The 17,014-nt window shown below is 34.9% G+C and overlaps 1 protein-coding gene and 1 long non-coding RNA gene across 8 annotated transcripts in view; one reads left to right on the forward strand and one right to left on the reverse strand.

The window, feature by feature from the left end:
- The window catches only part of ASXL3 (ASXL transcriptional regulator 3), a 174,242-nt gene that overhangs the window by 85,075 nt on the left and 72,153 nt on the right, over positions 1-17,014 (forward strand). For all 7 annotated transcript variants that reach the window (XM_054244109.2, XM_035270825.3, XM_078346919.1 and 4 more), the window contains 2 exons: positions 8,707-8,824; positions 9,764-9,883. In XM_054244109.2, coding sequence (XP_054100084.2) covers positions 8,707-8,824; positions 9,764-9,883 — 238 coding nt within the window. The remainder of the gene's footprint in view (positions 1-8,706; positions 8,825-9,763; positions 9,884-17,014) is intronic.
- LOC118146867 (uncharacterized) overlaps positions 8,819-17,014 on the reverse strand; it is a 34,622-nt gene continuing 26,426 nt past the window's right edge. The window contains exons 3-5 of the long non-coding RNA XR_004732973.2: positions 11,069-11,132; positions 10,367-10,484; positions 8,819-9,203 (exon numbers count right to left, since the gene is read on the reverse strand). This is a non-coding gene — a long non-coding RNA (uncharacterized LOC118146867). The remainder of the gene's footprint in view (positions 9,204-10,366; positions 10,485-11,068; positions 11,133-17,014) is intronic.

Consider the following 17,014-nt stretch of genomic DNA (forward strand, 5'->3'; position numbering starts at 1 on the left):
TACCTTCTCCTGTACCTCAGACAAGAAAACAGGAAAGAAACCTAACATGTTTATGCTGAATTATATTTTGTTCCTATTTCATATTACTGACATTGCAGCATTGACATTTATTGGTTATTATATTGAAGTTAGTAACAGTATTTCACCCTGCATAGGTCTGTGGAGAGCTTGCCACTTACTGCTTTTGAAATGTTTTAGATGCCAGAGAACAAAATTGAAATCGGTGCTGAGATCCCTTTTTAATTGATAAAACAAAAAATGGATGTAGGTAGCAAAGCCTGGGTGACTCATTTAGGCAGCAAATAAGATGCAGGTAATAAAATACTAACGAGCATAGAACAAAAGATACAAAAATGGACACTTGTGGCTGTGGCATTTAAGAAACAAAAATGGGATCATAAACGAAACTCATACTTCTGAGGTTCAGTGACTTGGAAAATGTGCACACCCTAAAATTTTCCTGTATATGAATGAAAATATAAAGGTACAAGTGTCTGTATTTTTCTCTATCATTAATTTGTACTTTCTTCATTTTGGTTTGTATTGTTTCAACATTTTTTACAATTACTAAAACATGCAATTTTAAGTGATTCTTTTTGTTTTTTTTTTTTTTTTTTTGGAGCATATATTCATGGGAACTGCCACTGCTTGTTTAAAGTCTAAGCTTTGTTTAAGAATCCTGTCCTAAAAGCTTTTTAATGTCCTGAAAGAGTTATCAATTTATTTCTTAAAACTTCTATTTTATAACCTAGTAGCAAATTAGTAACCAGGAGAATATGGCTCAATATGTTGCAGATATGCTAATATTTGATTAATAATCAAATTCATATTGGAAATACATTTAGAAGAAAAGCTTTTCTTGCAGAATTTTGCCCAGATCCCATGTAATTGCTGAATTTCTTAAGACAGCATTGCAAAAATTGACTGAACATGCAGCATTTTAAACTGTAGCAACCTCAGCAAATCTACAGCTTTCTTTTCTTTTGGATAGCTGAATGGCTATGACCATGTAGAATTCTTCATGTTTCATATACATATACATATATATATATATGTATTTCCATATACATGTGTTCTCTGTTTATGAATATATGTTTTATGTGTATATGTACATGCACAAATCATAATCATATAAACTAGGGCCAGCAGAATGATTTTAAAACAATTACATTAGCTGATAATTAATGATGATGGATTCTGGATACCATACTCTCCATTTTACATGGAATATATGATTTGATTCTCATGCAAGTGCTTTGAAGTATGTACTCATATCCCCATTTTTCAAAGGAAGAAACTAAGACCCAAGTTAGGTAATTTGCCCAAGATCACCCAGCAAGTAAATCTTAGAGATGGCATTTGAATCCAGAATCATAGTTTCAGATTCTGCCCTCTTCACAAATACTGCCTTTCAGCATATGCTATGTAATAGTATAGATGAATTTTTGATACTATCCAAGAAAATCTACATACTTGAGTTGTTATGTAGCATATGGAAAGCAATACAGCATAGTTATTAAAATAGCATTTCTGAACACAGGCTGCTAATGTTCAGTACCAGCCCATATTGATAACACACATTCAAATATATGTCATTATTATTTTATTATAAATATGTTGTGATTCAGTAGGACTTTAGTAGTCTGTACATTAGCCAGTGTAGACTCTTAAAAGCAGTAGATTTTTCAAAATTCCTGAAACCAAATAGCTTTATGACCATAAGTGAAGTAAAAACATAAAATTTAAAACAAACTGTCTTACAAAATATGCCAAGCATAATTTCTCAAGTCTGAAGGACCCCACTTTCTACTCCTGCCTAAAGTACGTTGCTACAGAGAGTGGGCTCTTTGATGTCATAGCACTATTGATTGCAGTGTAATTGTAAACTGGACAATCTGGAAGCTCTAATGTCCTTTGACTATTGACATAGAATATTTTTATTGCTCCCAAATATTTGAGTCCCTTTTACTTTCTAATCCTTAAAACGTTAGTTAACATCATATGTTGGGCTTAATTGCATGAATAATATATTGTTATTTCAGTAGTTGTCTTCTTTTTCTGCATAAGCATATTCAGAAGCCTCTGGAGAGCAGCAGATTGCTGATTATTACCTTGTTCTCTGTCTTCTTTCTGCCTGGGTATTTTAGTTATCATGATTCTAAAAAGTGTGAAAAGATTAGATTTTGAATTTAAAAATATAATTCAAAAAGATTAAATTTTGGAAGTTTTAAACAGGCACAAGATAATGAAAGGTTAAAGATGGATGAGTTCTTTTATGGCAAGAGACAAGGTAGTGAACATAACCTTTCTATGTTGTTTGTGTTGGTTTATTTGACTTTCTTCATTATTTATTTAGCGTGGTTTATTTGTAAAGTTGCAGATGCTATTTCTTTTTGATATTGCAAAGCAGATCTATTCTTGGTATTTTGCTTTAGCTTTATATGTTTGACCAATACTGTAAAATTCCAAAGGTTATATAGCATGATAGCAGTTTCTGAACATGGGCATTGACATTTATCACACTAGGAACAATGCAAGTTGTTGGTGCCTGACACAGCCCGCTGCTTCCTATGTGTATTTCTAATCATTTAACTTTTAGCATTCACAGCATGTGACAGTTTCAGATTTTCAGTGAAAAGTTACTGCATTCAATGCATTCTTAAGTTACATTGCTGGTGTTTATTTCATTATTAAAATAAAGCAGGCATTACTTGCTTAAAATTCCCAGTTAACACAAAAGCCTCTGATTTGAAGTTTTATTTTATTTTTCCATTAGGATAGGAATGAAAACCAACCCACATTTTTAGAATTATCGAAAAAGCTTTCTGTCTGAAAAATCAAATGTTTATTTAAAGGTTTTTTTTTTCTTTTTGCAAGAAAGTATTGCAATATGTCACTTGAGAAAAGCATGCTCAGTCAGCATCTTTTGATTTGTTTTCTTTCACTTAGAGCCAGAATTGAATTGATGTGAGTGTGATATGTTCTCCACTTTTCCTAGACTGGGTTAGCTCTGTTGTGTGTGTTTCCTTTAAAAAGTACGTTTATTTCCAGGGTTAAGCTTATAAATTTCTTTCATATTGAATAATACCTCGAAGCATTAAACTTGGTAAGTCTAATTATACTTCTCATAACATCACAGATATTAAAATTGTACTCTGTGTGATTTGGACAGTGGAAGATTATACATGTGACCAGCTTGAAGGTACATTTCTTCATAGTAGATTGCATCTACACTCACCATTTGCTTGTTTATTTTGATTCTGATATTGCTTCTTTTGCTTCTTTCTGTATTTGAAATGACAGGATTTAAAGTTGTTCTACAAGATAGTCCATTAGTATTCTGCAGTACAGCTACGGCTTGAGACAGTTGGAGGTGTCTCATTTATATCCCCACCTCCAAATTAATCTAGACTAAAATAGTAAGACTGATTATGTAATATCTGTCAAAATAAATCATGTTATAGACAAATCAACAGGGCCGCCGCTAGCTAATTAAGACCTCTGATGTATAATAGAAAAAGCTGCCCCTTCCAAGTTGTCACAACAAAAAATATCCCCTCTTTTAGGATACCTCTGTATAGGACACAGCATCTATGACTCTAAAGTGATCTTAATCCTGTTTTCTTAATCTATTCCATGAATTTATAATTTCCAGGCCGTGAGATACCCAAATATACATAGTTATAAGTTAATTTGCAGATGATTTCTATTATATATGTAGCATAATATAAAATAGGAATTTTCTTGTTTTCATAGCATTTCATCTAAAGCTCAAAGCTGCAGACAATATGATACCAGTAACCCTGTTTGGAAGAGAGGTGTCAGACATAGCCGCAAAGGACTAAGAGGAGGCCAGATGGTTGATTGAACAACCCCCAGCAGATGCATAAAAAATAACTCAAGATTTGGGCACTGTGTGTGTGTGTGTGTGTGTGTGTGTGTGTTTCAGACCTTGTATTTTTAAGGATTATGAGATTTATTAAATTCTGCAGGTAGAGGGCTGATCATAATGGCTAGGCTAAACATTGTCAAGTGGGACAACGATGCTGACTGTGCTTGTGGCCTGAGCAGGTGCTTAACAGTTAGTCAAGCATGGGAAATTTGTAAAGACCTTGCCCAGGAAAGCTGCCTGCTTAGGTGAGAGGAGCCAGGTATGTGGAGCCTGTGCAGAGGGGAAGCATGGAGGTCAGTTACAGAGAACTTGGTTGATGTCACTGTTGAATGTAGTTTCAAAGGCTTCCCTACAAAAGCTTCTTACATATCCACTGATGAAGACCATAAAAATCCAGCAGTTGGCCTTCTGCCTCCCAGAAGGTTATGATGTCATGGCCATGACAATACTGGTTAAGACCACTTTGCCCTGGTCTTCTCATTCCTACACTCAATTCTAATCCTGGGGAACTCAGAAAAAAAAAAGAAAGAGGAAACAGAGGAATAATAAAATCAGGAAACCTTTCTCCAGTGAAATTTCTGATTTGAGGCAGAGGCATGGTTTGGGGACGGTTGGAGGGAAGCTTTCTATTTGTCCCCACATTTTTCATCCTTAATCCTTAAGTCCTCCCTTGGCAACCATTTTGGAGTTCTTTGCTTTCTCTGTAAACCTTCTTCTCCCTACTCCTTTTTTCTATCCACTGTTTTTTTTTTTTTAATTTCTAAAATAATCAAAAGTCGTTGCTGCTAGTAGATGTGATACTATTTTTTTTTTACATATTGGAGACCCCACAGTTTTCACACAACTGGTTTCTTCTTGTCATTTATGTCTCATCTCCTTTGTTGCTTCCAAAAAGGCTTTCTGACATCTCACTCTAGATTGTATCTCCCCACCCAAGTTACTCTACTTCAGAGTATAATTTTCTTAGCATTTGTATGTGAGTGAAACACTGTTATTGTGTGTATTTCCTTGTCAATCTTTCACTAAAATGTGTAATAATTAAAACCATTGTCATATTCACTAGTATGGATCAGTAGCACCTATGCTATGGTACAATTGAATAAGGTCTCAAAAATGCATTGGTTACAGAAAAGATAAATTATATAAATAGAAAAAATGGCATTTGTTGAGTATGTACTATATAAGGTAAACTCTGCTAACCACTGTTGTGCAGATTTTCTGTTTAAAGTGTTGTGCCTGCACTACTACCTCTGTTTTGTAGGGACATTGACCCAAGTCATTCACCCAGCAGCTAGTTAGTTGAATCTCTCTCTGACTCTACCACTCCTTAACCACAGCATCACACTGCCACTGAAACAGCTCCCTTAGTTCTTCTGCTGTTCAGCACATTAAAAGAAAGAGATCTTAATAGCTATTTTGGGTAGTGGTCAGACTCATTTATTTGGATGATGAGTGGGGAAATGGTGTTTAGTAGATCTCAAAAATTGGTGCCCTCATGCTGAATTTGGCCCATAATCAGCTTTGCTTTGTCTGGCACATTTCTTAAAAACAGGAAGATTCATGTGGGAATCTAGATTTGATGCTACTCTTGAGTAGCAAGTGACCCTTCCAGTGAGGTATGTGTTCCAGCTAACTGCAGTCTCCTACTCTGTCCTTGCCTTACCCACGACCAGCCTAGCCCAAAAAGCATTTGCATTTTTCGGAGGATTGTGAGGAGATGTGCAGTGTATGTTTGAGTGGCTAATATGCATATAGTTGCAGAAATAGAGTTATAAAACAACAAGAAGAAATTGAAGAGCAAGTTCTCTTTACTTGTAGGTTGCATGTCCTGCAACAAGGGAGCAGGAGTCCATGGCCTGCTTCATGGACAGAAAAAATGCTAGAGTTCTCTTGTTTAGAGTCAACCCATCTATTCCAAACAACTCAGTTGAGGAAACATTGTTTTTGTCCTTGTATCAGCCTTCTCATCTTCTTGGAGGGTGTCCCCATTGTCCAGACTCAAAGAAATTCTACTTTCTGGAAAGTGAATTGGAATCTTTATGGTAGCCACAGACTCCATCTTAAATGCCTGTGGGTCTAGGAGGTTAAGTCAAGAAGCCACCTTTTATCATTCTGATAAATGAACTCCAAGATGCCTGTGTTTGTCTAGCAGTCTGCTCCTTTCCCACTGTTACTAGTTTCATAGTAAATGAAGACTTCCCAATTTTTGCCTTATCTGCTCATCTGTTATTTGGGAACACATCTAATGCTTGTTTTTCAGAGGTAAAACAAATAAGTATATATATTTTAAAAACTCTTAAGATTCTTCTATAATTTGCAGATGATTTATATTATGTTTGTATTATAATGTAAAATAGGAATTTTCTTCTTTTCTTAGAATTTCAGAAAATTCTGAAATTTTGTAAAATTCTTCTGTAATCCCAGTACTTTGGGAGTCCGAGGCAGGCAGATCACTTGAGGTCAGGAGTTCAAGACCAGTCTGGCCAATGTGGTGAAACCCTGTCTCTACTAAAAACAAAAAATTAGCTAGGCATGGTGGTGCACACTTGTAATCCTAGCTTCTTGGGAGGATGAGGTGGAAGGATCACTTGAACTCATGAGGCAGAGGTTGCAGTGAGCTGAGATCATACCAGTGCACTCCAGTATGGGCAACAGAGTGAGACTCCATCCCAGAAATGTGTATATATATTTTTATATGGTAGGGATTTAGTTTTGTTTGCCTGCAGGTACGTAGTGTGTGTCAGTACTTTTAAAAAAATATTGTACTAAGAAATAGGTTTTCTGATCAGGAGATGTATATTCAAAAAACATTATTCAAATGGGCTCAATAATGCTTACTTTCCTTTAGCCTTGCCTTGACTCCACCTTATCTCTTTAAAATTCAAAAATGCTGTGGGTTTTTATTCTTATTGCTCTAGAAATTGAGGTCAAAATTTTTTTTGCTTTAATTATTATTTACCACAAATGCTCTAAAAAGACATGCCAGCTTTGACTTTATGATTCCAGCTTCTAGTTAGTTCATCTTTTTTTCCTAAATATTTTCTAAAATAAACTCTCTAACCCCCTGCCCACCATGCACACTGATTATTTTTTAAATGCCTAATTTATTTTTCCATGAGAAGTAGTTTAAGTATATGCTGTAAAGACTCCTAAAAATTGATCACTTTTTGTACAGGCTTAATTGTTTTGTAAAGTCTTACATAATGGGCAAAGATGGACTTAATTGTAATTTAAATTGCTATGTTGCTATATTCTGTTTTATTATTGGATTGTCTATAAAGTACTTTGAATCCTTATATGATGCTAGACAGATTGATTCAGTTACGTGCAAAATTTATGTGCAATTATGTATACACCTTGAGAAAGAGTAAATGTATTAAATAGTTTATAACACATATGCTCTCATTAAATATATTATTGACAGCAGGCTAAAGGTGAAAAGGATGGCATCTTATTAATCTTTGTATTTCTTGCCCCTCTCCCATGTATAGTACCTGGGTACTTTATGAAAACTTAATAAATGCAAGAATCAAAGAAAAGATGTCTTAGGTTTTCATTAGCAACAGTATCATTTGTAATAGATTTCCAAAGCCTTTACTTTCTCATCAGGCTTTAAATCTTATCTGAACAAGTTATCTGCATAATTTAAATGCTTTCTCTCATTTAAATGGTATTTAATTTTCACTTATGTAATTATTTGATTGCTAAATCTTATGGCTGACAAGTTGGGCATTCAGCTAATACCTTTTGCAGATAAAAGGACATCGTTTTTTGACAGCAAGGGGAAATATAGTCAAGGCAGTCTTTCAGGAGATTCTGACAACTCTCAGTCGAAAAACATTAATCAAGTAACTGGGATGTTGTAAAATTGGTAGAAATTACACAGAAACTAGGAATAAAAAGGCTTGAGACAGTATGAAGCCAGCCTTTTAACCTTTTGAGGAGGTTTAGCATTCCTGTGACTGTGAATTTAATGGCTCTTCAGTTTTGTGTGCTTAAGACCCTTTTTATTACAGGTAATTTTCTATATGAAGTGATCAGCTAGATAAGCTGTATTTCAAAACTTTTAAATGTCTTTTATTACATTATCATCCCCGTGGTCAATTCATTTATGAAACACAAAGCACTCCCATTTGGAGAGATTTATTCTCATATCCATTTTTTCTCCTGGATTTGCTAGAACCTGTCATGTTCGTGTTCTGAAGGTTAATGCCCAAAGTCAAGCAGACAGAAGCCAAGTGCTGCAAGGTTTCCAAGATTAGGACTGATTCCCTTCACAGAAATAAATGATTCCTGCCATGTTCAGTGATTTTGTGCAGTGCTCCCCATGGCTGAGTGAGTGCATCAATACTGTAGTCCTTACATGCTGTACATACTGATGACACTCAGTGTTAACTTGATTGACTGAGCGGTGCGCTGGAGAGGACGCACCTGTGAGAGAAGTGCAGACACATATATTTTTATCCTGGTTTCGAAACATTTATTTTACATTCATTTGACTTGGGAGTCATAGTTTCAAATTCCATGGACTCTCAAGCCACAGTGCTAAGGTAGAAGAAACCATTAAGTGCTGCTTTGTTGTTAGAATTGTACTGAAAATGGTATCAGGCTTATACCCTTTGCCAAAGCCTGATTTTATGCTTTTGAGGGAAAATGATATGAAGGTAACTATTAAGAATCCTGAAAAATTAGGGGCTCTGTGTAATTTAAGTCTCTGAAGAGGTTCTATCTAATGATGGGCAAATGAGTCATTTAATTATGAGAAATCATTTTGGCTATATTTTTATGTTATATCTTTTTATTATGTTTTGTAGGCTTTGAGGCAGCAGCAGAAAAGAAGAAATGGAGTCTCAATGATGGTAAACAAGACAGTTCCTCGTGTTGTTTTGACACCATTAAAGGTGTCTGATGAGCAGTCAGATTCACCTTCAGGTAAAGAGCTGAAATATCGTATGCTTGGCCAGTTTCTTCCTGGAGGAGACTTCCTTACTGAGAGAGATATTATGACTTTTTTCTGAAACTGAATAATATTTCCACTTGAGGTTTGGTTTAATTTTTTTATATCTTTGACTCAGTAATTCAAAAATATAGACTACTTCCAGTTTAGAAAAGAAAAAGGCACCAGCTTGCTCGTCATGATCAAATGACTTCATTTGCTAAAGACAGTAGGTGTAAGAAAATGTGTAGGTGAATTTTGTTGTTGCCTTGGCTTTTGTTTGAATGTTGAACTTCAAAGGTGGACCACATGCTGATGTATAATACCCATCAAAAGCAGTTCTTGGTGAGTGTGAATTTGTTTTTCAGTCCCGTGCTGCAAAATCAGAAATCCTTTATTAGTTTTTGTGTTCTGGCAGCATTTTTCTCACCCAAGTGCAGTCCTGACCTTTTCTTCTAATTTACCTTCTGTCACTTTATCAGCTATGTACTATTCTATTTGTTATAGATTAACATTTGTATTTTCTGTTTCTACTTCAACATAAAGTTATATATAAAAGTATAATCTCTCCCTCTCTTAGATTTATTTCCTCATCTTTCTGTCTCTGTCTTGTGTTGTCTCCAAATGGCATAGTATTGTTCAAGCTTATTCACGTAGTTTTACAAAAGATCTGACTATTTCTTTTAAAAGCTATCAGATCTCTGAACGTATTTTTGACTCCACTATTAGGCCATCTGTTCTTGCTTTTTGTTCTGTTTGATTGATTTATTGGGCTTCTCTTTTTATATCCAGTAGAGGAATCAGATTGTGGCCAAAGGTAGTATATTAACTCTTAGAAAAGGAGATTATATCTACAGTTCCTCAAACAATTTTAGATTTTTCTTTTCAAGGACAGCTAGAGAAGATAATGACATAATAACTATTTCCTTTTATAGGATCCGAATCTAAAAATGGTGAAGCAGACAGTTCAGATAAAGAAATGAAACATGGGCAAAAATCTCCCACTGGAAAACAAACAAGTCAGCACTTAAAACGATTAAAAAAGTCTGGTTTAGGTGAGTGTTTAATAGACTGTGCCATTTCATGTTTTAGAAATTTATGTCTTTTCAAATAAATTAAGGAAAATTCTTAGAACTTTTTTTGTTTCAGTGATTAAACAAGGAAATTAAAATTTCCCTCCATTTATCCAAACCAAGAAGAGTGCTAAATAAGGAAAGATTGTAGTTACAACTGAATGCAGTCTTAAGCCTATTGCCAAATTTGTGAATGATGTTATTGGATGAAGCAGAGGGTAAAGATAGGAGACTTAAATTGATGTCTGTAAAATAGTTATCTGCCTGGCCATGATTCTATCGAATATGCAGTATTTGTCTGTGCAACTAGGTTTCACTTTACTGGAATATACTGTATCGGAAGAAAAAAATGCAACCTTTATAAAGGGTTCACTGAACCGGGGAGTACATCGTCAGTGGGGTCTACTGCAGTAAAATTACACTTTCTTGCTTTTTTTCTATGCTGCTTAAAATATTTAGTAGTACCTGTCTGAAAAAATAATGTAAAATTTCTGAGAAATGTGGGAGACACACTCCACGGGTCTTTCAAGTCAGCACCAGGTTTTCTTCAACATACTTCTTCCTGATAACTTTTCATCAGGAACTCACAACAGCATCCAGGGAGAAAAGAACATGAAAATTAAAAAGACAAAAATAAATGTATCTTGAGTCAAGCATTAGAATTCTCAACTGCCCTGCCTTGTTGCTACACCTGGACCTAATGGCTTCATTTCTTTCTCTAAGTTGTTTTACCTGTGAATAGGTTCATGATAATAACCTAGATCATTATAATATGTTGTAAAATGTTTAGCAGAAACCATAAATTTATTGACATGAACTTTATTACCTGTTCTGCCACTTACTTTCTTGGCAACTTGAGATAATTCTTATTTGCAGAGTATCTCTGTTTATAAAATTCAAGATTTTATCTGATTTTTTTTAGTGAAGTTTTATCAATTACTATCATATGACAGACATTTTGCTAAATCCTGGGGCACACTTTCAATAAAAAGACTTTAAATAGGATTTTTTTATCCTAAGATAAGAGACTTTTAGGAAAGCAGAATCTCTTTTGGATTTAAAATCTTTAAAATAGAGCATAATTCCCTATTTTGCATTGTTTTCAAGGCTAATTTTATGGTTATTCCCTAGTCCAAAATATATGTGTTTGTGTATAACCGTACTTACCTATACATTGACATATTCTTTCCTAGTACTCTGGGTGTTGCAAGTATTTTAATATAAGTAGCTTCTGAAATAGAAAACCATAGTGGGTGAGTGATATATAAAGAATATATTAAAAATATATATATCGCAAATAGTAGCACATTATCATACACTAACAGACTTAAATATCAGGTGACCTTTAGTTAAAAACCATCGGCTACCAATCTCTGTAAAGTTAGTGCCATGTAATGAGTGTATGAAAATTAAAGTCACAGGGGCATCTCCATTTATTTCCTTAGTAACTTCAGGACTGAAAGTTACTAAGGTGTACCATTATCAGGATCCTATCAGGGGCTCGAATCTTCAGTCAGGATCTCCTATATTCATTATTATTATTATTTTTTTCGAGATGGGTTTTGCTCTTGTTGCCCAGGCTGGAGTACAGTGACACAATCTCAACTCACTGCAACCTCCACCTTCCCAGTTCAAGCGATTCTCCTGCCTCAGCCTGCTGAGTAGCTGGGATTAGAAGCACCACCACCATGCCCAGCTAACTTTTGTATTTTTAGTAGATTCAGGCTTTCACCATGTTGGCCAGACTGGTCTCAAATTCCTGACCTCAGGTAATCCATCTACCTCTGCCTCCCGAAGTGCTGGGATTGCAGGAGTGAACCACCATACTTGGCCTAGGATCTCTTGTATTCTGATTGTTGTACCTTGAAGTCCATGCTCAATGAATTAGAGAATCACAATTTATTTTTGATACTGAAAGTCAACTGAAAGATACAAAAACTGATCTACAAGTCTGCTCTTAGGAAGTCCTGCAGGCCACTAAACGTCTTATATGTTAAATATCATGCTGCTGAAGTATTTCGGCTGACTTTTTAGCAAATTAAAAGGTAATGACGAAGGCCCCCCAATCTTTTGAGACTAGAAAGTAGTAGAGATAATGAAACTACTTTAATGGAGGAATGGAGAAGTGAAGTCACATATTCACTGGCCATATGTAATGGAATGGTCTAGGTATTTTGACATAAATTACGCTTTTAATTTTACTTCAATTTTGTATAGTAGGATGATGTCTGTTTTACAGCTGAAGGAGCTGAGATCCAGAAAGGTTAAGGAGGGTGCGTGAGAATGGCACAGCTAAGTAATACAAGCCAAGGCATACCTAACTGCAAAGTCGAAACCATTCATTTTGGATAGAATCTGAATGTCAAATCATCTAACCTATATTTTAGACCTGTAGGCACCACAGAGGGAAATACAAGAAATGACAGGATGAGACTACCATACGTGTTAAAGTGCACATCTAATTACACGTGGAAGGAGAGCTAGCAGTTGTAAGATTTCTCACCCTGTCCTATATCAAACACAAGGAGGAAGAAGGTGGGATTTAAAATAAGTCAATTGAAGTACAATGCTGTCATAAATAAACTGCAGGCATTTACTTGGTAGGAACTGTGACTGGCTGATTAACCTATCAAGCAGCTGAAGGGAATGGCTTATTTTGTGCAAATGAAGTCAGTAGTACTTTTAAAGCTTCCAATATACGCCCAGCAGTAGAAAATGGAAAAACGTAGAATGAAAGGACAGGCCTGAAATGTAACCATCTCCTGAAAATAACTCAAGTCCTTTTTAGACAGTGATGTTTTTGATGTCCTATTAGAATCAGGCTGATATTTAATACTCGGTAAGGCATCTTTACATACATTCTGCTCTTTGCCATCAAGTTGTTAACTCCGTGGGACAGTGGCCTTTCTGCCCACCTCTGTAGTCTTTACTAAAACCATCATAGCCCTTCTGTTTAGAAGGTTCTGAATGAGTTTGGAATGAACGACTGATTCTAATTAACTGAATGGCCTAGAAGTTTAGATGAACAAATTACACATCCTGTGGGGTTCAGCATAGTGAAGCTACTGCTATCTTCTTGAATGAAAATGATTCTGTGTTTGTGGAGAAGATCATTCTTTGTGCACCAATGTGTAGCTACCAATACAAAGGAGTGATCCCACCTCATATCCTTTAGCCAGCCAACTAGAGACAGCCTGTATTTCCTGTTCTATTTTTTTCCACCTGAGTTAGATGTCTAATTCACATGGTTTTGGAAATGAGGCTTCTAACTTTCTTTGCCTTCTCTAGGTAGTGGGTTGGTATGTATAAGTCCTAACCTGTTGAAACCATGCTGAAGTAAAACAAATACCATAAGTCTGTTCTAATGTAATAATTCTGAAACAAAATCCAATGAAAATCAGAATTCAGGATGTAACTGTACAATTTTTTTTCTCATTGTGATATTTTTCTAACAGGATAAACAGTTCTTGTAATTTCCCCCAAGTACTTCCTCTTGATCTCTAGCAATTAGTTGCTTTGTCAGTTTGCAAGATATTCACCCTGTGCAAGGTATGGGTTTCACTTGGATCCTAAGAATCTGAGAATTAATCACTTTATTCTTAGAATCTAATGAGTGTAGCCCAAGACACAATGGACCCTAGTATGTTCTCTCAACACTCTTAATACGGGAGGCACCATGGACCCCCTCAGACAATTTCATGCTTAGCTTCCCTAGAGAGGGTTAGAAGCGTACAATAAAACAATAATAAAAGGAGAAACTTCAAAATTCCTGTCTCAGTTTTAATTCTTAAATTGAAAAATAAAAGAAAAATATTCCTCAGTCATTCTAGTTCTGATGGTAATCTCGAAGTTCTCATGAGAATTATACCACCCAGCTTAGGAAGCTATGACTGTTGATGTGGGTTTTTTGTTTTGTTCTGTTTGTTCATCGCCAGGGTTATGTATGAAAACTGTGATGATATTTCTCTGAGTAGTCCACTGTTTATCAGACTTGGTCATGGGGTGAGTGCAATTGAAAAATATAGTGCTTCTAAAATGATATGTATTTCTCTGATGATGTTGTAATGAAGGAAAACAAAACTTTGGTGGTCCCTTTCCTATTTCTTAATCGAGTATAATAGAAAACACTGTTCTGATAGGCATAAAACAAATGTTAACAATGTATACAAAGACTTCTTTATTATAGGTCTTGAAAATTTTTATAACAGTAAATGTTAAACTACCAAATAACCAGGCAGTAGAAATTTTATCTACTAGGATGAAGGGTAGGTGCCAGCTGCAAATGCGGTTTGAAGCATATGTTTTTCTTGCCTCATCAGTTGTTTTAATAATACCCTCTCTCCTTGTCTTAGCAAAGGACAAATCACTTAAAACCCTCCCCCATGAAGTTTTCTGAGACAAACCAGGTACATTATCATCTCACTGTCTTAAAACAAAGATTTCTGAATATATAAAAAATTCTTTAGTAATGTACTCTTTCCACTTGTTTTCTACTTCTTAATATCTTACAATTTTCCTAACTAAAATGTAAGTTCCCCTAATTCAAGGTCATTGACCTAAACCAGTTTTAATTATACTTCTTCCTACCCAATCACATAGTAAGAGTTTAAAAAGTGCTTGCTAAACAAATGTATGCTTCTAATGAATGTCTCCAAGGGGATTTTAATAATTGTCCTTGGTGGGCTTAACTTCTGGGATTCATTCCAATATATTTTATTTAGTTTAATGTTTTTGCAGTGAAGAATTATAGCTTTGTTGGTTTTATAAAATGGTACATGCTCTTTAAATAAATCAATATATAAATATAAAAATAAAGTTTGAATAGTCCCACATCTTTTCATCCAAAATAATTATCTCCAGTGCATTATAAACATTATTTGATATTTCTTACTGTGTATCTATAGCCAGATTATATTAGAAAAACCTGTATTATACCATTTTAATTGAAAGTAATAAATTTAATTAATTTTAGCTGAAATGATAAAAAAGTAAAACCATAAAAACAAAATTGTTAAATATTGCCACAAGATATATTCATATCTAAAAGTTTTCTCCAGTTATTACAAATATAACAACATATAATAACTGAAATAAGAGTGATTGCCTTTTTAACTACTCATTTCAACTTTAGACAATATATTATAAAAAGATAGGGAAATAATTACATTACAGACCTTCCTACCTGCATATTTTTGTTGCATTATTTTTTGAATACCAGAGTTGATAACATTTATATTTTATTTAACTGTAATTCATATAGTTCACTAACCCTGATACTATATTTTAATGGATTCAGTGCTCCATATAGACTTTTTACACAGTTTCTTCATTTGTAAATACTACATTGATTCATGTTGTATATTGATTAGATTTGCCCTCTGATAGATATTTTTCCCATTAGTCTTTATTCTTTGAAAGCTGATTTTTCTTCTCGGAGCGCCATTTAATTTAATTTTATTTTAGAGACAAGGTCTCCATCTGATGTGCAAGCTGGAGGGTAGTCATACAAATAGCTCACTGCAGCGTCAAACTCCTGAGCTCAAGAAATCCTTCTGCTCCATCTTCCCAAGTAACTGAGACTACAGGCATGCTCCACTCTGCCAATGCTACTCTTATTTATTTTAGCTACAGGGTCTTGCTGTTTTCCAGGCTAGTCTGGATTTCCTGGTCTCAAACAGTCCTCCCATCTCAGACTTTTGAGTAATTGGGATTATAGGCATGAGCCACTACGCCTAGCAGAGCTCTTTTTCAGAATCATTCCTCTTAATTTATTGAGACCACGAGGAACTCTTTGATTTTGAACTCTGTGTTTGTTTGAGCAGTGCTTCTTGTCTGCCTGGTCTGCTTTTTGCATGTGCTGTTCTATGTGAGTGTTTCTGCATGCACACTTCATACATAATCCTTCTTTTCTGGGATATGTGAGTCCTGAAGCCGGTAGACTGCCCAGTGATCAACAAATGTTCAGGAGCTTGCAACTTTTACTCAGGTTGGTGGTCTTCGAACTCCCTGTGGCCAAGATAATAGAGAATTTCCCTGACCCTAGTGGAACACATTTGCCATGGTTTTTATCATGAGATCAGTCAAGTGTCTTCTTGTGTAGCATAGACTGGCAATGTAGTAATTGTTGCTTCTTATCTCCTTTGCCCTACCTCAGACCCTCTAGGCTAAGTGTCTGGGAATTAGAGGCTAAAATGACTTCATCTTTTTCCTTCTCTGGGCACTGTAGGGAGATATGAGGTGCCAACTTTAATGAGATAAGACAATCATATATAATTGGATTGTTCTTAAGCCAATTAAGAGTACACGTGTAAGGATAATTAAAATGGAATTAAACATCCTCTGTGGCAATAAATTTAGTTCATCTTCTCTGTCTTTGTTCCAAAATTATAAAACATATTTTTGCTTAGGTGGACATCTTTGAAATAGATCTTTTTTTTTTTTTGACTTTGTCTTAAAAGACTATGTGCCTCTCTGAAGCTTCTTTATTCTATGATATTTGTAAACATTTTGAAACATACTAAATAATAGCAGTGTAAGTTCCTCTCTCTCACATTGCTCATAATATGTTTCTGAAGTAGAAAATAAAAAGTTTTACATTTTTCTCAGTTTTCCAACGTTTCCACCAATCAGAATCACTCTCACTAAATGAGAATACTTATGCTATGCAGTAAGAATTAAGCAAATTTTTCTCTATTTTTTTAAAAAAGATTTTGTCTCTAGTTTTGGCCTTTGTCTCTATTTCTGAGAAAAGAAGCTTCTTCCTAATTCTTCTCCCCCTGAGGTCTAAGTGTGGTGTTGTGAAATATTTCAAAGATATAAAAAAATACAGATGCTAGTAAAACAGACAGCTATATGCCCAACATTTCAACTCAATAAATGTAAGATTTTTAAAATAGAAACAACTATAAAATTTTATGTATTTATAAGTAAGATTGGCTAATATACTGTCTTTCTCATATTGTCCTGCTTTTCCTTCTTTTATAATAAAGGTTATATTGTTATTATAAAGTCAGTTGAAGAAGTGTTTTTTTTTTTTTGCTTCCGAAATAGTATAAAATGAAATAGGGAGGGAGTTCCTGAGACTAGGTCAAGAAAGTAAGTCTTCCACCCCAT

This window comes from Callithrix jacchus, chromosome 13, assembly GCF_049354715.1.
Source record: "Callithrix jacchus isolate 240 chromosome 13, calJac240_pri, whole genome shotgun sequence".
Classification (NCBI taxonomy): Eukaryota; Metazoa; Chordata; class Mammalia; order Primates; family Cebidae; genus Callithrix; species Callithrix jacchus.